The 23,454-nt window shown below is 45.1% G+C and overlaps 2 protein-coding genes across 5 annotated transcripts in view; one reads left to right on the plus strand and one right to left on the minus strand.

Moving 5' to 3' along the window:
- Positions 1–2,336: 2,336 nt before the first annotated feature.
- On the minus strand, positions 2,337–23,238 carry RO60 (Ro60, Y RNA binding protein). Its single transcript, XM_047755472.1, has 9 exons — positions 23,112–23,238; positions 14,204–14,802; positions 11,337–11,557; positions 10,399–10,545; positions 10,013–10,150; positions 6,158–6,274; positions 5,087–5,200; positions 4,256–4,402; positions 2,337–3,037 (listed from the first exon to the last, which is right to left on the minus strand). Exons 2-9 carry the CDS (start codon positions 14,781–14,783, stop codon positions 2,885–2,887), a joined length of 1,617 nt encoding a protein of 538 aa, XP_047611428.1. The 5' UTR covers positions 14,784–14,802; positions 23,112–23,238; the 3' UTR covers positions 2,337–2,884.
- Positions 23,192–23,454, plus strand: part of UCHL5 (ubiquitin C-terminal hydrolase L5) — a 36,775-nt gene continuing 36,512 nt past the window's right edge. For 2 of the 4 annotated variants that reach the window (XM_047755475.1, XM_047755476.1), the window contains exon 1: positions 23,192–23,450. In XM_047755475.1, coding sequence (XP_047611431.1) covers positions 23,207–23,450 — 244 coding nt within the window. In that variant the 5' untranslated portion in view covers positions 23,192–23,206. The remainder of the gene's footprint in view (positions 23,451–23,454) is intronic. The other 2 variants (XM_047755473.1, XM_047755474.1) reach the window with 2 other exon arrangements.

Below are 23,454 nucleotides of genomic sequence, written 5' to 3' on the forward strand. Positions count from 1 at the left end.
AAACAGTACTTAACGGAAGGCAATAAATATTCTATAGTCCACTTAAAGTTTCTACTATGCATTAAAGGTTAGCTCATATTATAATTTTTCTTTTAAGACAGTAGGTTTACTTGAATTCAAGTACTAATACATAATGTTACTAAGTTCTTTAAATTCAACCTGAACCTAGTATTTTAATGTATCAAAAGTAGCTAACAATCCAATGCCTGACAGAGGGTGAAAACAGAAAAATATGAGAAGCAATGTGTTTGGGGCGGGGGGAGCTGTGAGGAGTGGTGCTACTAACTTTGCTGACCAAAAAAAAAACAACTCGTGTCAATCACAATATTTACAAATTGCTACCAGTTGCCTTGAAAGAAGGGCTGCATATCAGAGCCAGCGTTCTATTATATCGAGTAAGTCTGAAAGGAACATTTTCTTGTCACTCCCAGAGCCCAGATTTCTCAGGGAACAGAAGGAACTGTCTATGCCAATGCGGACATTCCTAAGTCCCCCTTGCCCCGTAAGCTACAGCCTCTAACTCCCAAGCACACACAGGTCTGTAATTTATATTTACTAGTTTGACTTTTCATATAATAGTGAGAAGGGCTTTATAAATTCCCAGTAAACCTTTAATTACAGTTAAAGAATAATACATAAAAACTGAAGTTTTCTCTGTACCTTAGACAACCATGATATAATTTTGAGCAAATATACTGGCATTTCAACAGGTTACACGTGCCCACAAAGAAGGGCTATTTGCTCAAGAAAATAATGCACTTTATCATGAAGTGGAGGAGTTCCTGTTGTAGCTCAGAGGTAAAGAACCCGACTAACATCCCTGAGGACGCAGGTTCGATCCCTGGCCTCACTCAGGGGGTTAAGGATCTGGTGTCGCTATGGGCTTCTGTGTAGGTCACAGACACTGCTTGGATCTGGTGTGGCCATGGCTGTGGTATAGGCCAGCAGCTGCAGCTGATCCGACCCCTAGCCTGGGAACTTCCATGTGCCTCACCTGTGGCCCTAAAAGGACCAAAAAAAAAAAAAAAATGTATAATAAAGAGGAAGTTTATACAAATAAACAGAAAAATTTAATTTCTAACAGGCTTGTTAGTGGTAATATGCCACTCAAAAACTGCCTTTCAAATCTGAAAGAGCTAGCTCACTTTATTACTTTTTTATGCTATCACAACAAACGAATAATGGACAAAGAGACAGGAGGCCACTGACATATTTATAGTTAGAAGGATCTAAAACTGGAGTTCCTGCAGTGGCACACTGGGTTACGAATCTGACTGCAACAGCCTGGGTTGCTGCGGAGGCCGGGTTTGGTCCCCAGCCTGGTGCGGTGGCTTAAAGGATGCGGCCTGCAGCAGGTGCAGCATTGGCTGCTGCTCTACCTCAGATTCAATCCCAGGCCCAGGAACTTCCATATGCTGCAGGTGTGGCCATTAAAAAACAAACAACTATCTAAAACTCATTTACAATTGGATAAAAAATTGTTAAAAGTAAAACAATACTTTTAAAGTAAGGAAAAAGCTAATCTGATTAGAGCTGAGATTTTATAACTGTCACACTTTCAGATTATGAGTTAAATCACTGAAACATCTTATGCTTTCATTTAAGAGTATGAAAAACAGGAGTTCCCGTCATGGCTCAATGGTTAATGAACCTGACTCATATCCATGAGGATGTGGGTTAAGGATCAGGCATTGCCATGACGTGTGGTGTAGGTCGCAGGCGCGGCTCGGATCCCAGGTTGCTGTGGCTGTGGTGTAGGCTGGCAGCTGCAGCTCCTATCAGACCCCTAGCCTGGGTACTTCCATATGCCGCGGTACGGCCCTAAAAAGACCGAAAAAAAAAAAAAAGCGTATTAAAAACAGAGCCTGTGCCTACACTGGCAATGTCGTTATAAGTGAGAGGAAACTGTCAGGTCGTGCCCCTCACTCACAGCAGGAAACAAAAGCAAACCACACAGACTTGCTCAGCTGGCACCCATTTTAGACGCCACCCAGGGGTCTCCCACTCTGTTTCTGGTTAACAGTAACAATTCCACAAGTGTAGGTAAAACATCAGAGGAGCCTCCAGGGCAAGTGGGCTTGCGACTCGTGTCGCTGTGGAGACACACGTTTGATCCCTGGCCTGGAGCAGTAGGTTAAAGGATCCAGCATTGCCACAGCCATGGTTCCCATTCAATCCCTGGCCTAGGAACTTCCATATGCCACACGTGTGGCCATTGGGGAAAAAAAGAAAAGCAAAAAAAAAAGATCAGAAACAAAGTATTTTCTTCACTAAGAAAGCTGCTATTTATGTGATTGTAGAAAACTGTTAAAGGAATTTGTAAAACTCACTCATAATTTAATCAAACATCTTGGTTCCGTTTTAACTCCCTAGGTATAAGAGTTTACAGATGAGTTTCATATTCCATCACAGTTACATGGTCCAGTGCATTTCAGAGAATGGGGACATTATCAAAGCTGTCCTTTACCGATGAAAACATTTAAGAAAACTTTAAGCATTTCTCAAACAGGTGACAGGATAGGGAACTACTTACACTTTTGGCTCTCGTTTCTTTTAAGTACAAATGTGATTATTCACCAAAGCAAAACTATTTTACAGTGTCTATGAACAGGTTCTCTATTAGATAGAGGGGCTACAGTGTATTCTGAAGCTATTTCCCAAGAGCTAGTTTAGGAGAAACAGAAAGAACTTTGGGCTCATCGTACTTCCCTTCCTTTCTTTTTTTTTTTTTTTTTTTGGTAAGGTAAACTTTCCATTATCCCACTCTATACCATCGCCTTACTCTGTTTGTTGGATTAAGATTAGCTGGGAAGTAGCTGCGTATTTTTTTTTTAGTGAGATCACTGCTGGCAGCGGACCTCTTGGATTGTGCTGGTGCTGGTGGTTAGATCACATCTAACGTGAAGTTTCGAATGACATCCAGGGCGCCTGTGTCAAAGCCACACATGTCCAACATGCCTCTGTCATCTGGGTCGGCAATGGTGAAACCATTGGATGCCATTCCGCAAACAATCAGTTTAGCCGGAATACCCATTTTCTGTAGGAAAAGATCAACACACATATTTAAAAAACAGTAAACAAAAGCAAATAACCTCCGCAATTAAAACACGTTAAATTCTATCACAGCTTTCCATTACAAAGTCGATTTTTTTCCTCCATAAAATCTGTCAACCTTTGAGGGCGAGACCATGTGATCTTCAGAAGGGGAGAACACTGAGTATGTAAACAACCCGCCCGAAATCCCTGCCTCTCTGTTCTGCCTTATCACTCGCTTATGAGCACAGAACACACTCCTGAGCCGCACCGGGCTCTGGACTTGCGAAACCTACCAGGATATTCGGGGTCATCAGACATATTTTTACCAGCATATCAAACACTGGGGCAGTGTGGCCGGGTATTATAAACATAAGGAAATAGTTCCCTGCAATGATCAATTTTTGGTGCACAACTTTGCTGTGTATAACACAGATAAAGTCACAGGTGACAACGTGTTCTCTGGAGCTGTGATTTAAGGGTAAAATAGCTGCGTTTCTGAGAAACTCCAGCAGTCACCGAGTGTGTGCCATGGCAGACACGCTGGGCCCTCGAGGCAGTTTAGCGAATGTAATTGTTACAACAGCCCTAGAAGGGGTGGTCCTCGTAACTACCACGACACACGGCACGGCAGCGGAATCAGATAATTCACGCAGGTCCAGTTAGGCCAAGAGAAGACCCAGACTCAGACCCCGGGCTGGCTTGGCTCCAAATTCCATCCGCTCACTTGTTCTCCAACTTCAGCATCACCAGAACCCCCAGGAGGGCTTGGGAAAACTCAGTTCCACCGCCAGAGGTCCTGATCCGGCAGGTCCCTCCCACGGGGCCCAGGAATATGCGTCTCTAACGAGGTCGCAGGAGATGTTGAGGCTGCTAGTAGGGAGACCACGCTTGAAGAACCACAGCTCCTCGGGCTCTGTTTCTGCTTCCAGTCACACTCGCCACAGTTCAGGCGCTCACGCAACCAGAGAGTCCATACTGGACAGGGGGCGACAGAACACTGCAGAAAGCTCACCCGGGGAGCACTGGCAGAGCAGAGAAAGACCCATAAACTTAAAACAGAGACTACAGCTTTGCTTTAATGGTATGCGGTCCTTAGCAAAACTCAGAAATGAGGCTTGACGTGTTCAAGGAGCACACGGAACCATTTTCCGAAAAGTACAGTGAATGCCTGAGAATCGCATCTTACTTGGGTGAGAAGGAATATCAGAACTTCTGATACCTTTCGATACTCCCTCAGAGCGGCAGCAGGGTGGACACTTCCAGCAAAGGTCTCGTTATCAGTGAACACAATGAAGACATCAGCAGCGGTATTTGTCTTCTGAGCCCAGATCATTGGAAGGGAACAATCTGTTTCCCCTGCTGGGATCTAACTCAGAACAAAGAATCACGGATAAGAATAAACAAAAGTGCCCTAGTTTTCATACTGAGATGTATGAATTAAATAATTAAAAATACTGCTTAGCATGTCCTTTTGTTTAGAGCCAATACACAGGCTTTCCCAAAGCTTGTATATGTATTCGAACTTTGTCGTCATGAGAAAATTGAAACAATTTGTTCATACAAATTTATTACTATCAGGCATGACATCAATATAAAATTAATATTTAATGCATGTTAAGTAAACTTTTTTTTTTTTTTGGCTGCACCCATGGCATGAGGAAGTTCCGAGGCCAGGGAGCAAACCAGCAGCACAGCTGTAACCACGCCAGATCCTTAACCCACCAAGCCACCAGGGGACTGCTGTGTTAAGTAAACTTAATAACAGTGGAGTTTTGGTTGCAGCTCAGTGGTAAAGAACCCGACAAGGATGCAATCCCTGGCCTTGCTCAGAAGGCTAAAGGATGCAACATTGCTGTGAGCTGTGGTGTAGGTTGCAGATGTGGCTCGGATCATGCACTGCTGTGGCTGTGGTGTAGACCAGCAGCTGTAGCTCCGATTGGACCCCTAGCCTGGGAACCTCCACATGTCGTGGGTGTGGCCCTAAAAAGCAAAAAAAAAAAAAAAAAAAACAAACAAAACAAAAAGCAAGCTCGATAAAACTGGTCCTTACCTGACTCATAGCCATTAGAACCTGCTGTAAGGTCATATCTGTAGTCAGTGGACAGGGTACCATTTCATCTGAAAACGCAACTATGTAAGAGTCGCTTTCTGTTCGTGTGACCACCTGCAAAATTCAATAGTAGTAATTTTCAGTAGAATTGGGAGAAATAAATACATTATCTTAACGTTCATGAAACTTCATCTTCAAAAGAAAGTACCGTATGATGCTTATTTTATTTCTAAATTTACATTACTTTGTTTGGGAACTGTACAGATAACGGTAGGAGAGCTTTCAAAGTACTTTTCAAAACTCTTTAAAGAAACTGGTTTTCACAACAATCCTTTGAAGCAAAGAGAGTATATATTATTCTTCTCATTTTATTAAATAAGGAAGAAAGTCACAGAAGAGACGCCAAGAAGCTCACCTGTGATTCATTTACTTGATACTCAGTGGCAGAGTCAGGGTAGAACCAAAGTCTCTTGGCTGTTATTAGTTCCTGATCTTTGAACATCATTAATTCATTAAAAATTTCTCTAGACAATTATCTATTTCCTTAAAAATACTGGTAATATTTAGTATGTTGTTGTAAAATTTAAGGTTTTTTTTTTTTTTGCTTTTTTTAGGGCTACACCTGTGGCATATGGAAGTTCCCAGGCTAGGGATCCAAACGGAGCTGTTAGCTGCTGGCCTAAACCAAAATCACAGCAACTCAGGATCTGAGCTGCGTCTGCCGACCGATACCACAGCTCACGGCAACACCAGATCCTTAACCCTCTGAGGGAGGCCAGGGATCAAACACGCAACCTCCTGGTTCCTAGTTGGATTTGTTTCTGCTGTGCCACAATGGGAACTCCCAAATTAAAGTTTCTATTCAGACTTTTCTTTAGACATGCTTTTTCAATATATCTACAAGACTGTATCATACCTACGTATATATAATTATATAAGTATCCTTGAGGACATATACAATACTTAAAATTTGCTTAAAACAAGTGAAAACGTAAGTATTGATCGTCTCTAACTTTATGGTTTCGTCCCGGAGAGAACGTCTTGGGGCGGCAAAATTCTCGGGGTTCTCACCATGCACATGGCTGCAGCCACCGTGCTAGCGCTGAGGATGCTGCCCAAAACCCTTTGCTCCATAGACCCGCTGACATCAACTGCCAGCAGGAAACGCTTTCCCGTTGGCTCAACCGTCTGGAAAGAGAAAACGAAACAGTCATAAAAAGCAATCCCAGAAATTATAAACAGATTATATTTCTAACAAACAATATTTACTGAATTTTCATTCAAGACTCCAAAATTTTGAAATTATTCATTTTTTTTGGTCCGCAGACACGGCATGTGGAAGTTCCTCGGGCAGGGATTAAACCCGCACCACAGGGAGTTCCCATCATGACTCAGCGGTGAAGAGCCCAACTAGTATCCATGAGGATGCAAGTTTGATCCCTGGCCTCGTTCAGTGGGTCGAGGATCTGGCGTTGCTGTGAGCTGCGGTGTAGGTCGCAGACGCAGCTTGGGTCCTGCGTTGCTGTGGGTGTGGTGTAGGCCAGCTGCTGAAGCTCTGATTTGACCCCTAGCCTGGGAACTGCCATATGCTGCGGGTGTGGCCTTAAAAAGACAAAAACAAAAAATCAAGTGCCACACACATGAGAGTTTATTTCCAGGCTCTCTATTCTATTCCATTGGTCTATATGTCTGAATTTATGCCAGTTCTACACTGTTTTGATTACTGTGGCTTTGTAGTAATTTCTGAAATCCTAAGTTTGGAAGTGTGACTCTTCCAACTTTGTTCTTTTTCAAGATTGGTTTCACTTTGGGGGTCCCTGGAGAGTCCATACAAATCTTGGGAAGGCTTTTTCTGTTTCTATAAAACTTTCATAAGGACTGCAATCGGTAGGTTGCTTTGGGTAGTCCTGTCATCTTAACACTATGAAGTGTTCCTAACTATGAACATGGGATATTTTCCTATTTATGTATTTCTTCTTAAACTCCTTTCAGCGATGCTTTTTAGTTTTCAGTGTCTAAGTCTTACACTTCATAGTTCAATCTGTTCGGAAGTCTTTCATGCTTTTTGATGCTACTGTAAATGGGAACATTTTCTTAACTTTCCTTTTGGACTGTTCACTGCTAGTGTATAAGAATACTACTGATTAGAGTTCCCGTGGTGGCGCAGTGGTTAACGAATCCAACTAGGAACCATGAAGTTGTGGGTTCGACCCCTGCCCTTGCTCAGTGTGTTAAAGATCTGGTGCTGCCGTGAGCTGTGGTGTAGGTTGCAGACGCGGCTCGGATCCCAAGTTGCTGTGGCTGTGGTGTAGGCCGGCGGCTACAGCTATAGCTCTGATTCGACCCCTACCCTGGGAATCTCCACATGCCGCGGGAGCAGCCCTAGAAATGGCAAAAAGACAAAAAACAAACAAACAAAAAACCAAAAAAAGAATACTACTGATTTTGGCTTCTTGAATTTCTACCTGCAACTGTGCTGAGTCCATTTGTTAGCTAGCTCTATTATTATTTTATGGATTCTTTAGGGTTTTCTACATATAAGATCACATCATCTGAGAACAGAGATATTTTTTCTTCCCCCCTTTTTTTTTTGCCTCTTTTTTGGCTGCCCTGCAGCATGTGGAATTCCTGGGTCAGGGATCAGATCTGAGCTGCAGTTGTGACCTAAGATGCAGCTGCAGCAATGCTGGATCCTTAACCCACTGTGCTGGGCCAGGGATCGAACCTGCGTCCCAGCGCTCCCAAGATGCTGCTGATCCCACTGTACCACAGTGGGATCTCCTCCCTTTCAGTGCGGATGCCTGTGATTTCGTCTCCTTTCCTAACTGCCAGAATTTCCAGCGTAGGTGGAATCCAAGCGGGAAGAGTAGGCATCCTTGTCTCCTCCTGACCTTGGAGAAAATGAGGTCAGTCTTCACCACTGAGCATGACGACAGCTGTGGGTCACACGTGGCTTTTATCGCGCTGAGGACGTTCACTTCTACTCCTAGGTCACCGAATGGTGTTTGTTTAGCGTTGTTTGTTTTTCCTTTTTTCCCAAGGGCCACAGCTGTGGCATATGAAGTTCTCAGGCTGGGGTAAAATCGGAGCTGCAGTTGCAGACCACAGCCATGCCAGATCTAAGCTGCATCTGCGACCTACACCACAGCTCACAGCAATGTCAGATCCTTAACCCACTGAGTGAGGCCAGGGATTGAACCTGCGTCCTCCTGGCTGCTAGTTGGGTAGGTTACTGCTGAGTCACAACGGGAACTCCCTGAGTGGCCTGTTTAAAATCAGAAAGGGTACTGCTGACTTTTGTCAAATGCTTTATCTCCATCACTTGAGATGATACGTGGCTGCTTTTTAATATGATTTGTTGCACATTGATTTTTCTTATACTGAATGATCTCTGCGTGTTGAGGATAAGTCTCAACTTATTTTGTTGAATAGCAAGACTTAAAAACTAAAAGTTTACCTGATGGCTCTGAGATAGAATTTCCATTCCTAAAAAATGACTTTCTATCAAAACAGAGGAGATCCACTACTGATTAATAGGAAAGACAGAGGAGCAAGTCACAGGATCCCAGAGAAATGCAAATTTTTATTTATATTTTTATTTATTTGTTTGTCTTTTTAGAGCTGTGCCCATGGCATTCAGAGGTTCCCAGGCTAAGGATCCAGTTGGAGTTGTAGTCGCCAGCCTATGCCACAGGCACAGCAAAGCGGGATCCGGGCCACGTCTGTGACCTATACCGCAGCTCACGGCACTGCTAGATCATTAACCCACTGAGCAAGGACAGGGATCGAACCGGCATCCTCATGGATACTAGTCAGGTTCATTAACCACTGAGCCACAATGGGAACTCCAAAATTTTAGAGTTGGTAATTTATTTAATTTTTTTGTCTTTTGTCTTTTTAGGGCTGCACCCGCGGCATATGGAGGTTCCCAGGCTAGGGGTCTAGTCGGAGCTGTCACTGCCAGCCTACGCCACAGCCACAGCAACAGCAGATCCGAGCCATGTCTGCAACCTACACCACAGCTCACAGCAACGCCAGATCCTTAACCCACTGAGCGAGGCCAGGGATCGATCCCACAGCCTCATGGTTCCTAGTCGGATTCCTTTCCACTGCGCCATGATGGGAACTGTGGGTTGGTGATTTAAAACTTATCAAAAATCTTAGCATAACTGGTTGTTGTCTAAAGGTAGAGAGATATTTATTCATAAACTTACAATGTTAATTATTATTATTATTTTTTTGTATTTTTGTCTTTTTAGGGCTGCACCCGTGGAATATGGAAGTTCCCAGGGTAGGGGTCTAATCTGAGCTGTAGCCACCAGCCTACACCACAGCCATAGCCATGTAGGATCTGAGCCATATCTTTGACCTATACCATGACCTATACCACAGCTCATGGCAATGCCACATCCTTAACACAGTGAGCAGGGCCAGGGATCGAACCAGAGTCCTCATGGATTCTAGTCAGGTTCTTTTTTTTTTGTCTTTTTGTCTTTTCTAGGGCCGCTCCCACGGCACATGGAGGTTCCCAGGCTAGGGGGCTAATCAGATCTGTATTAGCCAGAGCCACAGCAACGCAGGATCCGAGCCACGTCTGCGACCTACACCACAGCTCACGGCAAGGCCGGATCCTTAAGCCACTGAACAAGGCCAGGGATCGAACCCGCAAACTCATGGTTCCTAGTCAGATTCGTCAACCACTGAGCCACGATGGGAACTCCTCTAGTCAGGTTCTGAACTCCTGCGCCATGACGGGAAATCCTACCATGTTAATTACATACTCATTTTTAAATGAACTAAGGAGAAACAAATGAATATCTAATCAAAAATGGTTAAACTACTAACACCATCTTTAAAATATGTTGTTACAGAAGATTTTAACTCCTAACTGGGGCTTTTGTTTTAAAACAAAAATCAAACCATTACCTTAAATGTTTTGTAAAAAGCAGCATCCAAAGCTTGCAAAATTTCTTCATCAGGGCGCCACTTCAGTTTTCCTCTGAGCCCATGACCTGTTTTATAAGTTTCTAATGCAACTAAAACATGAAATGGATGTATACGAGCCTAGAAATACGACACAGAAAGTAAATGTCAAATTCAAGTGAAAAACATTATGTCTCTTAGATTTTTGTTATTGTAGCTAATAAACATATTTCAGAAAGAAGGCGAAAAATGAGGACACATGAATCTTAGAGTCAAAATGCAATGTGGTACAGTAAGTCTCAGAACTCCTAAGAAATGTGCCAACTCTATTTCCAAAATTTAGGAGCTAACATTTAAAATTAGTACTAGCTAACTAAGCTAATGCTTACCTTTTTTAACAGCTTCTCATTACACAGTTTTTCACATACTAAAGATACTTCTGAGTTTCCTGGTTCAAGCACTGAATTCGCGGTCATTTTTCCAAGGTTTCTTAGTAACGCTGTAAGAGGCATTTCTTGTAACAAAGCTTTCCATACCTGTTGCATAGGTAGAATGTAAGGAATTAAGGGGAAATTAATAAGTATAATATATCAATTAAGAACAGGGTCTTTAAAGCTTTCTTTTGGGATTCAGAGCACTTTTTTTTTTTGGCTGCACCTGCAGTATATGGAAGTTCCTGGGCCAGGGATCGAATCTGAGCCACAGCTGCGACCTATGCCACAACTGCAGCTGTGCTGGTTCCTTAACCTACTGTGCTGGGCCAGGGCGTGAACTCACCCTGCTGCAGAGACAGCACCAGATCCTTAACCTGCCATGCCACAGCAGGACCTCCTCAGAGCACTTTCTAAATAAACATTTCTGTGAACTGGTCAAAGGCTCATTAAAAAAAAATCACTTGCTCTATACCAAAGTAAGAAGGCGATGTTTGTGAAGGAACTGCAGAAAAGAATTTTAGTTATTTTAATTAATAAGGCAAAATTATCCGACGAACATTTTCGGGAGCAGAACTAACACTTATTGAATGCTAATTACATTTGGGCATTGTGGGAGGTGTTTTACATAAATGTTACAATTTTTTAAAAAAGTATTAATGAATATATAGTTGCCCTACATTTATTCTTTTAAGACATATCGTAAAGTTCCTCCAGACTAATCACATGCTGTAGCATCATTTATTTACTTCTTCATTTAATTTTTTTTGTCGTTTTTTTAACGTGTGGCCACACGTGTGGCATGGGGAAGTTCCCTGCCACGGCAGCGACCAGAGCCAAGACAGTGCCAACACCAGGTCCTTCACCTGCTAAGCCACAGAGAAACTCCCACTCACCTCTTTAGACTTTAAGTGATTTGTCAGGAGATGCTCCCGAACCAGTCTGTGCTCTTCTATCAGATGGATGACTTCCAGTTCGTCTCTTGTGCGTTTCACTTTCTCCACAGCCTCCAGGTACTTGAGCAACTTTTCCGTCTCCACGGAGAGGGCTTTTTCTTTATATGTGTCATGGACCTCTTTCCAGCCCTTGGTGATGTATTTGGTGACAATAGCAAGTCCTTTAACAAAACAAAGACGTGAAAAGGCATGTAGGCTTAGCAGGTAAGGACAGGACGTGTCGCTGAGGCTTTTATGGGAAGGCACCACTAGATGCACAGGAACTGAGACGGAGATACTTTCTGGGAAGACAAACTCATTTAAGCAAAAGGAGGCAACTATTTTTGCCTATTTCATCAAAACCGTTTTCATATGAGATTCTGGAGGGAAAAGGCCGACATCCCAAGTCATTTAATACCGAGTTTTTGTCTTTTTGCCATTTCTTGGGCCGTTCCCGTGGCATATGGAGGTTCCCAGGCTAGGGGTTGAATCGGAGCTGTAGCCACCAGCCTACGCCACAGCCACAGCAACACCAGATCCGAGCTGCGTCTGCAACCTACACCACAGCTCACGGCAACGCCAGATCCTTAACCCACAGAGCAAGGCCAGGGATCGAACCTGCAACCTCGTGGTTCCTAGTCGGATTCGTTAACCACTGAGCCACGGGGGGAACTCCCTTAATACAGAGTTTCTGTTTGTTTTTTAAGACACTAGCATTAGAACCATTGGTAGGCAGTGCCTCTCTCAGGTCCACAATCTCAGAACAACTCAGAGACGAACAGGTCTCTGTCAGTTAATCGAAAATTCACTTGCATGTTGCTCCTGTAAAGTTCTGGCCACGTGTCTAGTTCAAGAATCTGAGCATAAGGTATGACCAGCACTGTCAGTGAAATTTTAAGTGTTAATAAAACAGTATTATTTTCCTAAAAAATAAAATAAAAATAGCAACTCAATAGATAAAAAAGATACAATATATCAAAAAAAAAAAACAACCAGTAAGCACATGAAAAGATGAGCTTTTGTCCAAATACACAAATTCAGATTCAAACAAGGTTTTTTTCTTTTTTTCTTTTTTTTTTTTCTTTGCTTTTTAGGGCCACACCTGCGGCATATGAAGTTCCCAGGCTAGGGGTCCCATCAGAGCTACAGCTGCCAGCCTGTGCCACAGCCACAGCCACCAGGGATCCAAGCCGCAACCACAACCTACACCAGAGCTGATGGCAATGCTGGATCCTTAACCCACTGAGTGGGGCCAGGGATCAAACCCTCATTCTCACGGAGACTAGTTGGATTCTTAACCCGCTGAGTCACCATGGAAACTCCCAAGACTAAAAAAATTTTCATCTATCATTGGTAAAGATTAAACAACACTGGTAATAACCAGTGTTCAAATGTGGGGAAAAAGTGGCCACTTTCATATGCTCTGTGGATTTAACTATTATAGAAATTATAGAAAGAATTATGCTATGCAAATTTTTTGCACTGTAGTATTTTTGTAATGGTATAAAAAACAGAAGCTACTTAACTGTTATCACCAAGAGACTTGTTAAAGAAATTATAATATATTCATGTAATGATATATATGCATTTTTATTGACCTGAAAAAATATCAGTGATATACTTTTAAATGAAACAAAGAATGTTTATAAAATTTTTAAAAATAAAACATAGCATATATTTAGGAAACACTGAGAGTAATATACGCAGTGACTCCTTTTGAAGAGCAGGATAACTTTCCTACATTATTATTTTTTTGTATCACCCAGTTATCTTAAGACAAGCATGCAATTTCTAATGGAAAATAAAAATGTAAATGTATTTGTATATATATAAATATTTACAGTAATTTATTGCTTGAATTTCATTTGAAAAAGTCTATTTCTTTTAAAAAAAGGGGTGAATTAGGAATTACTGAGATTCTATGCATGAAGATATCATTATACAAATACGTGGGAGGGAACCAACACTGCCCTTTAACCTGTGTCAGGAACTGTAAGTATTTTAATAACACCATCACGTATCGTCACAATCATTTTAAGGGTTATTCCCTTTCTACCTTTTCGAATAGATGAACATACAGGGATTCAGAAAGGTTAAGTCACTTGGCGTAAGGACACAAAGTAATAAGTAGAACTGAAATTTGAACCCATCTGAGGGGCAATCTTTTCAAGTTTCACTTCTGGTGTAAAAAAAAAAAAAAATGTCAGGTTTTGGACATGCTCATTTTGTGAAAGTTCACTTAAAATTATTCCTGCGCAAAAGGTTTGCTTATTTCCCTTCTAAGAGGGACTAAGGAGGCATCGTAAATCCACCTGACGTCTCAAAAGTCTCTTCCCAAAGACACAGGACAACTGCCCCGAGTTCCCCTGGCTCCTGGCTGGCAGCTCGGAGGCAGTTAACATCCTGCATTGTTAGTTCAGCAGTGGTTCCAGTACTTTCAGGAACACATGTCCCAGGAAGACGGGGAGAGACAAACGGCCTGAGCAGCACAGCCTGGCCTCTGCCATCCACTGACCGGCTAGGAGCGCTTTGCTTCCTTCAATCACGTCCGCGCTGCTCTCAGACTCCGTGGTCACCGGGTGAGCCTTCTGGCCAGCACAGGGACACGCGAAGATGCAGAAGAGTGACCTGTGCACCGGTCATTTGCTTCTCGATCATTAATGTCTAGGTGCTTACTTCCAGGTGGGCATCGAACACACATGAATTAGTCAATCAACGGCCTTGGAGAAGGAAAGGCTAGTCCCGAAAGTATCACACAACTGACACCCAGTGAATGCTGGCTATTGCACGCGTGCAGCCCACACCCCGCAGGAAGACCTTACACTTACCTTCACTGGAAGGCTTGAGGTGCGACAATCTTAAGAGATCTTTGTGAGACCAGCCATTTCTCTGTTTGTATTTTGTAACTGCCAGGGCGAGGGCCATGCCTCCTTTTTCGTTGTACCAGTCGGCCACGGCCTTGCGGAGGGCACGACCCCACATGCCACAATGCATGCTTTCCTTGAGATCTTTCTTAAACTGGATGAAGGTAAAGAGATGTGTGGGGATGCGACAAACTTCGGGAACAGCTTTGAAGGCGGCTTGCTTGGTGCTGGTGTCGGAGCACTGGGAGCAGATGGCGAGTGCAAAGAGCGTGGGCTCCTGCTTTGCGTTTCTGCCCTCCTGACTGAATGACTTTATTTCCTGTATCACTTCGCATCCCCTGCCGTCTTCAATCAGTCGAAGTAAAGCTTCAGCGTTCTGGAGGCCCAGCCTCTGCTCTTGGATATAATACGTCCCACCTTCGGAACCAAAACATAAGAAGCGGTGCAGCCGATTCATGTCAGTGACCTGCCACACGCATCCACCTTCGGAATTGGCGAGCTGCGTCTCGTGCATCGGCTGCATTTGGGTTACTGATTCCTCCATTTTTCTGCCTTTTAGAAACCTATCAAAAAGCAAAATGTGGTTACAGCTAGAGAGGAACAATAAAATTATAAATTATAACAAGGAAAACTATTAATCTATACGTATTGAAATCTGCCATGAAATCTTTTAATTTAAAGACTTTTTTGGTCTATTTGCCATTTCTTGGGCTGCTTCTGTGGCATACGGAGGTTCCCAGGCTAGGGGTTGAATCACAGCTGCAGCCGCCGGTCCACGCCAGAGCCACAGCAACTAGGGATCCAAGCAGCATCTGCGACCCACACCACAGCTCACGATAATGCCGGATCCTTAACCCACTGAGCAAGGCCAGGGACTGAACCCGCAACCTCACGGTTCCCAGTCGGATTCGTTAACCACTGAGCCAAAATGGGAACTCCTAAAAATATTTTTTAAGCTCCGTTAAGTGGTGATATGCTACTCAGAAGCAACAACTAAGAAGCTGCATTGTTGGGGTACGGTTTGTTGCTGCAGAGCCTGAGCAGACAGCTAAGCACGGGGTCCAGAGGACCAGACAGAGGAGAATAAGGGGGTGAGGCAGCAGCTGTGGCTGACACTCCCTTTACTCCCTGAATCACCATGCAGACATCCGACTGCGTCCTGGCAGCTGTTCCTTCCTGTCCCCTTCTCTCTTCCCCTTTCCTGGTAGGACTGTCCCTCGGGGGGACCAGGCCTCGCCCAAGCCCCAAAGGACGAATCTTGATTGCTCTGAGCCGGTGGTTCGCAAGTTCTGTGTGCATCGCAATCACCGGAAGTGCTCATTTGGCTGCAAAACGACGGGTCCTCATCACCCCTCCAAAGCTGCTTTCTTTTCTGGCCGCACTCTTGGCAAGGCGAAGTTCCCCTAGGACCCGCGCACAGCAGTGACTTGAGCGGCTGCAACAGCACCACCGGAGCCTTAACCCGCCGCGCCATCAGAGAACACCTAAAGCTTCTTCCCCAATTCAGTAGGTCTGGGTGAGGTCGAGCACCTGCACTTATCCCAGGTTCCCAGGGAGCACGCTCACTCCCTGCCGTGTGACTGGCACAGGTACTGGGCAAGCGTCCCAATTCCAGCCACTGAGACACGTAAGTTTGCTGGATATGCTTCTGAGGTTGTCTTTACTCTTAAAAAGGGGCTTGGGCTCTTACAAAGGAATGTTCCCCTTTCTGCCCTGAGACGGTCATTGGCACAGGATGCCTGAAGCTGGGTCAACTACCTTGAGCCACGGGCTGGGGGGGCCAGTGTAAGAAGAGACGTTAATTTACGAGGATGGCAGACTCAGGGAGGGGGGAAGCTCGGTCGCTGAGATCATCAGGTTACCTGGAATTTCTTAATGTATCGTAAGCGTATCTTTACTGTTTATGCCATTTATGTTTCTCTTTCCTGTAGCCGAGAGCATCCTGCTTGACATCCCGTATCCACAGTGCGCATCTACAGCTTATGTCCCCTGTGACTACCCACGGCGCTCCTGCCATCATCTCTGAAGCTGCTACGACTAGCGTCTCACAACAGCATCCCCTTTTCTCTGCCTGCTGGCGTAACCACAATCACCCACTACGCATCAGTCCACCCCTGCTCTCACCGCAGTATCATGTGTACCCTCCGGTCTCCAGCCTGGACCACAACAGTGCACTGGGCTTCTCTTGACGGCAAACGACGACACAATGCAACCAACCATTACTGCATACTATGTGTACACACAGAGCTTTCTGTTCCGCTCAAAAAATTACTTTTCCTGTTCTTTCGGAAATCAGTCTATTTGATGAGGTAGAAACGTACAGACAATACAGAGCAAACGGTTATCAAGTGCTTCAATACAGAAGTACTGTGAATGGGCAAAGGAGGATAAAGAAACGCTGGCTCAGAAAGCCCGGAAGACTGAAAAACTGGTGCCTAAAGTCTGGGGAAAGCATTCCAGGAAGGAGATTCTGAAATCTTGCTCTGCCTTTAATTTTAGAAAAGGAACTAAGTATACTGACATATATGAGATACAGACAGAAATACTAAGTATACTGCAAGGAAACACTGACAGGTAAGGTAGGAGCTTAAAGAGGAACACAGGTAAAGAATTTTGTTGGGAAGATGATACAAGCTTAAGCATGTGTGTTTACTGTGGGGAAGGCTAAAGACAGAATCCTTTGAATATTAACAATTAAAAGCTAAGAAGCGGAGTTCCCATTGTGGCTTAACACTAACAAACCCGACAAGTATCCATGAAGATGTGGATTCGATATCTGGCCTTGATCAGTGGGTTAAGGATCTGGCATTGCCGAGAGCTGTGGTATAGGTCGTAGATGTGGCTCGGATCCTGTGTTGCGGTGGCTGTGGTGTAGGCCAGCATGGGAACTTCCAATGCCCTAGGTGCAGCCCTAAAAAGCAAAAAAAAAAAAAAAAAAAAAAAAAAAGCCACAGAGAAGAGCGTTCTCTAAAGAAAGGGAGGGGCACAGAGATTTAGAGAACAGGGGGAGTGCGATCGGGGACCACAAGGAGTGAATGAATGGCTGGTCGTTTCAGAAGCTCAGCAGGCAAGTAAAACAAGGCTGCAACTGGCCCAGCACCGCTGAGGAAGGGCAGCTGGGGAGAACACTGCAGGAAGCAGCTGGCCCAGCAGTCAGGAGGGCCTGCAGCGAGGAGACCTCACGGGCAGACGGTGCTTTCCAGAGGCTGAGTCAGAGAGAGAAGGTAGGAGAAGGGGAGCGAGCTGGAGGAAGACTCTTTTTACCTTTCCAGATGAGAGGACACTGAGGAGGAAGCTCCGGAGAGCTGAAGACCGCGGCGAAAGGCCTGAGGGAGGGAGTGAGATCCCTGAGAGCAGCTTTAGAGCATTCGGGGTGGGTCTGGCCCTTGAGAGCAAGAGAAAGATGTCACTCACTGGGGGGTGAAGGGGAATGAGGAAATTGAGGGGGTTCCCACTGCGGGGAAGTCTGGCGAGTCAGGAGCAATGCCTGCTTGGGTCTCGGAGGGGGAACACGCTGGCGCAGACAGGTGCTTGCGCTGAAGCCTCCCATTTTGACCATGACTGAGGACAGCGACGTGAACTGTGCTGGAAATACGGGTGCCCACCTTCCAAATCAGGCTCTGACAGAAAGCAGCTGAGGCTGGAGCAGGCCCCGGCCTCAGGTGCCTTCAGAGGCAGCGGTCACGTGACACGCATCCCCGGGGACCCACTGACAATTACTGAGTGCAGCACAGGCTGCAACTCCTCCTGCAGCAGCTGATGGCTTTTATTCTTAACCACTTTCCACTACGGCATCTACCTCCACCTTTCAATCCAAAAACACCGACAGGCTTCTTAAACACTGATACAATTAACTGCAGTTCCGGTAGAAAATATTATTTCAATCTTTACACTGGATGTGACGCTGCCAGCCTCTCCTTTAGATTTTACAAAAACACACTCTCTCTGCCGGCCTAGGCCAGAGCCACAGCAACTCGGGATCCGAGCCACATCTGCGACCCACACCACAGCTCAGGGCAATGCCGGATCCTTAACCCACTGAGCGAGGCCAGGGATCAAACCTGCAACCTCATGGTTCCTAGTCGGATTCGTTAACCACTGCGCCACAACGGGAACTCCTAGAGGAATACTTCTGAAGTGACATTCAATTATCATATATATTACCATGTCAGTTTCCCGGCACCAGGGCCCAAGTGGTGAGATTCAAGTTTCCAGTTCAAACCTTAAAATCCCCTCCTCCAAGTTCTTTCCCTTATTATTCTTTGTGAGCATATCCAGCTGACATCATTGGCTCCTTTGAGAACAGGGACCAGGTCTTATTTGTGAGTCCTTCCCCTGGCCCTGAGCCACCACTTTTAAGTAAGTAGTAGTGTATTTATACTTAAGGATCATGAAGCAAGATTAAAGTTGATTTTCTGAATCATTTATCCAAGAATTATGCATGATTGGCTTTTTTTTTCCCTGTAACACATTTATTTTGAAAATAAGACTCAATGCATGAAATTAAAAATATAATTCAAGCCTTTAGGATAAATTCTGAAATCAGCATAAAATAACAAATGTTTTATATGCAGGTAATAGAAATACAATCAAAAATAAAACATGGAGTTCCCATGAACTTGTATCCCTGGCCTCAGTCAGTGGATTAAGGATCCAGTGTTACCACAAGCACTGGTGTAGGTCACAGATGTGTCTTGGATCTGGTGTTGCTGTGGCTGAGGGTAGGCTGGCAGGTGCAGCTCTGACTGGAACCCTAACCTGGGAATGTCCATATACTGCGGGTGTGGCCCTAAAAAGAAAAAAAACAAAGGAAAACATGAAAAAGTTACAAAGTTATGAGTATCGAGTAAAAACGTCATCTGAGAATCGCATTTCTCTGTCAAGTTCTTCATATACATACATGGTATATAAATATATTTTTCTTTTCATTTTTTTTCTGGCTGCACCGACAGCCATGGATCGAATCCAAGCCGAAGCTGCAACCTATGCCACAGTTGCAGCAACACTGGATCCTTAACCCACTCACTGCACCACAGCAAGAACTCCCAGTCTAATTTTTAACATGGAACTTAAAAAACAGAACGGCAGCATGTCCCAAGCTACTCTGTCACTGAGTGGTGATACACAAATTAGCCTTAAAATTGGGTAGGTGATGAGACACAGTGGTATAATAAAGAATATCTGGCCTCTTTTGGAAGCATAGACTGTTAAGTGTAAGACAGGCTACAAGGATGTGTTATTACACAACACAGGGAATACAGCCAATAGTTTGTAATAACTGTAAATGGAGTTAATAACTTAAAAAATTGTACAGAAAAAAAATCTGGTTTTTTTTCATGATCTTCACAGGGCTTCAAAGACCACTCCTGAATTTTTATCAAAAACCCCCAAAACACTAATTCAAAAAGATACATGCACTGCAGTATTCATAGCAGTGTTATTTACAGTAGCCAGGTATGGAAGCGATCTAAGTGTGAATAAGATGTGTATGTACACACACACACACACACTGGAATACTACTCATCCGTAAAAAAGTGAGATTTTGTCATGTGCAGCAACATGGATGGACTTGGAGTGCATTATGCTAAGTGAAGTAAGTTAGATAAAGACACTTTCTGATACCACTTCCACGTGGAATCTAAAAAAAAAATACAAACTGTGACCCTAACAAAAAAGCAGCAGACACATGTATACAGAGAACAAACTACTGGTTACCAGTAGGGACAGGGAAAGAGCAGGGGCAATAGAGGGGTAAGATATTAATAAAAGGGGGTTTTAGGGGATTATATGGAAGTGTGGGTGTGCAACTTTTGAAAACTGTAAAGCACTACAGAAGGTAAAGAATCTTTCAATAAAAAAAGAGATAAAAAGAAAATCCTGAAATTTCCTTACTGGGGGGAATGTCTGTTATGCTAATGAGGTGCATCCTTCTGGGCCTTTGGATAGCTTCTGGATGGGGCCACCAGAAAGACCTATCATTTGATTCGAGGGTTGGAACTCGGGCCAGATCAATGTCTCCGGGGAGGAAGGCAGGAGACTTTGCTCAACCATATGGTCAATGATTTCATCAACCATGCCTAGTCATGAGGCCCCATCTGCAGACTCTGGACATCGAATTCAGTGGAGATTCCAAGCTAGCGAATGCGGGTGTGTGAAGGGAGGGTGATGGGCCAAGCAGGACCCCACAAACAGAAGGAATCCCCTGTCTGCCCCCACTGGCTGCTTCTGAGCTGCATCCCTTATAGTAAAACTGTAACCGTACACAGAGTGCTTTTGGTGAATTGAGGTGTTTTATTGAATTACTGTCCCTGAGAGGGTTGTAGGACCCTAAATTTGTCGTTGGCCAGGCAGAAGTGTGAGCAGACTGCAACCCAACCAGAAGCTGTTTTCTGAAATAAGGGCAATCCTGCTGGGGATCGGAGATACACACAGACACATACATGTGGAACCTTAATTTCTTCCTTCCCCACCTGCCGCCATCTCCCTTCTTCGAGCTTAAGCTCTACTGTCACTGGTTTAATAGGCTGTTGGGCAGTGAGTGAGGTCAGAGACTGGTCACTAGTTAATCCACTCCTGAATAATCAAGTGTTGTAAGTCCAGATTAACAACAACAAAAGAAAGTTAATTCTTTCGGTTGCCTGACCTAGTCAGTGCTCTGAAAGCACGGTCCTTCAAAGAAATCTAATACCGCTGAAGCTGTATTAAATGTCTATAAAGTAAACCTTTGGAGAAGAAATTAAACAGATCACTCTGAAATTATCCACTTCTCTTTTTATGCTTATTTTATACATTGCCCACTTCTTCTTCCTAATTTTGGATGCGAAATCAGTGAATACTATGTAACAGCACTTCTTTCTGCTTTTTATTCATTGAAACTAGAACATCTACAGTATACCAGCACTAATGATCTAATACTTCTAAGGAGTCCTATGTTTTTCTTGAATGTACACTTATCTAAATGTCTTTCCAAAGCTTTTTGATCACTTCATCCAAAGAGGTCAAACAAGTTTTCAGTTTATTCTTTTTTTTTTTTTTTGTCTTTTTAGGGCCGCACCCACTGCACATGGAAGTTCCCAGGCTGGAGGTCGAATCGGAGCTGCAGCTGCCAGCCTATGCCACAGCAACAGCAACACTGGATCTGAGCTGAGTCTGCAACCTGCAACCACAGCTTGTGGTGACAATGGATCCGTAACCCACTGAGCAAGGCCAGGGATCAAACCTGCACTTTCATGGATACTAGTCAGGTCCATTACCGCTGAGCTACAATAGGAACTCCCAGTTTATTCCTTGTAAATGAAGTCAAAGCTGACTTACATCTACGAGAGAGGGCAAGACAGCTGTAAAAGAAACAATACCACAAAAACTGGGGCCACAAATTCAGATCACTATCACTTAGACTGGTAACAGACATGAGTGGATCAAGTCAAGTGAGACTGCAATAAAAAGCTGTGAGGAACTGCAGCACACAGGACAGCATGGCCCGTTATTGCCAGATCTTCTCGTTTTTTCTCAAACACCCAGAAATCAGGATTTTTATGTGAGCTCTTAGAATTAAATGTTAACAACATAATTAAAGAAATCCCCCCCCCCCCACTTTCTGATTACTTATAAGTTGTGTCAAGGGCTGAATTTTCAGTTTGGTATTTCTACAACATGCACCATAATAAGCCGGTAGCAAATGTTACTTCTGATGTATTTATTTAGCGCCAAAAAACACTTCCAAGTTCACACCAAAATTACAGATTAAAAAAATACCACAAATACTGCAAACAGCTCTGGGCTCTGATGACACTCATTCTAGGTATGGTTGATAAGGAAATAAGGCTAGACTCCTGTGCCTCACAAACTTTCCCATCTAATTACACTTAACAGAACAGAAGCCCCCCCCACCCTTTGCTCTCCACCCCAGTTTGAGGTCGAAGTCTCCCAGGAATAAACTTCAGGAAAATTTCCATTTTTTTTTTGCCTTTAAATTTAACACTTGGTACAAACGCTGGCTTTCACTCTTCAGTATACCCATTCTTGGTTTACTATAAAGCTACTGTTTCCCTCAGTAAAATACATCCTATTTTGTGGCTTCACGCAGTCCTGAAGCACAAAGTTTCCTTATTCCAAGGAACGGACTACCTGTCTGAGAAGCAAAGAATCGGAGTTTTAACAAGGAAAGAATTTTTTTTTTCTGGAAGCCAAGGGCCCTTCTTGGAACTCAGAGCCTTAAGGAGCGATGCACAGATAATACTCCTTTTGAAGACGAGAGTCTTACTTAACAAGAGCATTCTGCCAGAGGCTGGTGAATGAGGGCGATTTCGGGATTTAGGGAAGACAGGCATTTTTGATTTAACACCTCCTTCGGCCTTACGACTACTGCAAATGTGTTCGGATGAACACACAATTTTCCAACCTCAGCTCCTTGGAGGCATCGCCTCCCCTTGCGCTTGTTTATCATCCCCCGGCCCACAGGCAGCGGCTTCTCCCCTCCCTCGGCATTCCCTCCCGGGCAAACTCGTCCCGCACAAAGATCCGTCTTCCCAAAGCCCAGGTCCCGGGCAACGCCTCTCGGCGCAGCAGCGGCGGGGGGCGGGGGGAGGAAGAGGAGGAGTAAGCGGCCCTCCCGACGCCGGCCTGCGGGAAGCTCCGCAAGTCAAGTACCGGCGGGGGCGGCCCGGCGTCCGGAAGGGCCGGAAAGAGCGAGGATGCCCCTCGGGGAGGCAGGTTCCGCGCCCCGGGCCAGAGGGCGCGAGGCCGGGCGGGAGCCGGCCCGGGCCGCGGGGACGCGGGCTGCGGGGCGCGGAGCACCGGCGGACCGGACGCGTCCCCGGGGCCGCGCAGACCGCACAAAGGGCCCCGGCCGGCTGCCCGCAGTTTCCTCACCTGTGCCCGGCGGCCCACTCTCGGAAGCCGCCGCGCCGCCGGGAGAAACGCTGCGCCTCGCCGCGGGACGACGACGCGCGGCGGCCTGACGGGCGATGACCGCTCCGGCTCCGCCGCCAGGGCCTGCGGGTTCTACTCCCCGAGCGAGCCCCGCCCCCTCGCCGGGCCCCGCCCCCGACTGGCGAGGAGCCCGGATGTTCCCTCCTCTGGCGCCCGGAAGCCCGCCCTTCCTCCGCGGCCCCGCCCCTCTCGCGTCGGCTCCGGGTCCTCCGCGGCCCAGGAAGAGTTTCGGCGACTTCTGGGCGGCTAGAGCGTCCTCCCGCCTCTGTCGCGCGGCAGGTGA

The sequence above is a fragment of the Phacochoerus africanus genome, chromosome 12 (assembly GCF_016906955.1).
Source record: "Phacochoerus africanus isolate WHEZ1 chromosome 12, ROS_Pafr_v1, whole genome shotgun sequence".
Taxonomy (NCBI): Eukaryota; Metazoa; Chordata; class Mammalia; order Artiodactyla; family Suidae; genus Phacochoerus; species Phacochoerus africanus.

What these genes read in the sequence shown, in the direction of transcription:
- RO60 (XM_047755472.1), bottom strand. Translation starts at nt 14,783, where the DNA reads ATGGAGGAATCAGTAACCCAAATGCAGCCGATGCACGAGACGCAGCTC. An exon ending in ATGAGAAGCTGTTAAAAAAG is followed by an intron (nt 10,151 to 10,398) that starts GTAAGCATTAGC and finishes TCGTATTTCTAG; the next exon opens with GCTCGTATACATCCATTTCA. An exon ending in CTTTTTACAAAACATTTAAG is followed by an intron (nt 6,275 to 10,012) that starts GTAATGGTTTGA and finishes TTCTCTTTCCAG; the next exon opens with ACGGTTGAGCCAACGGGAAA.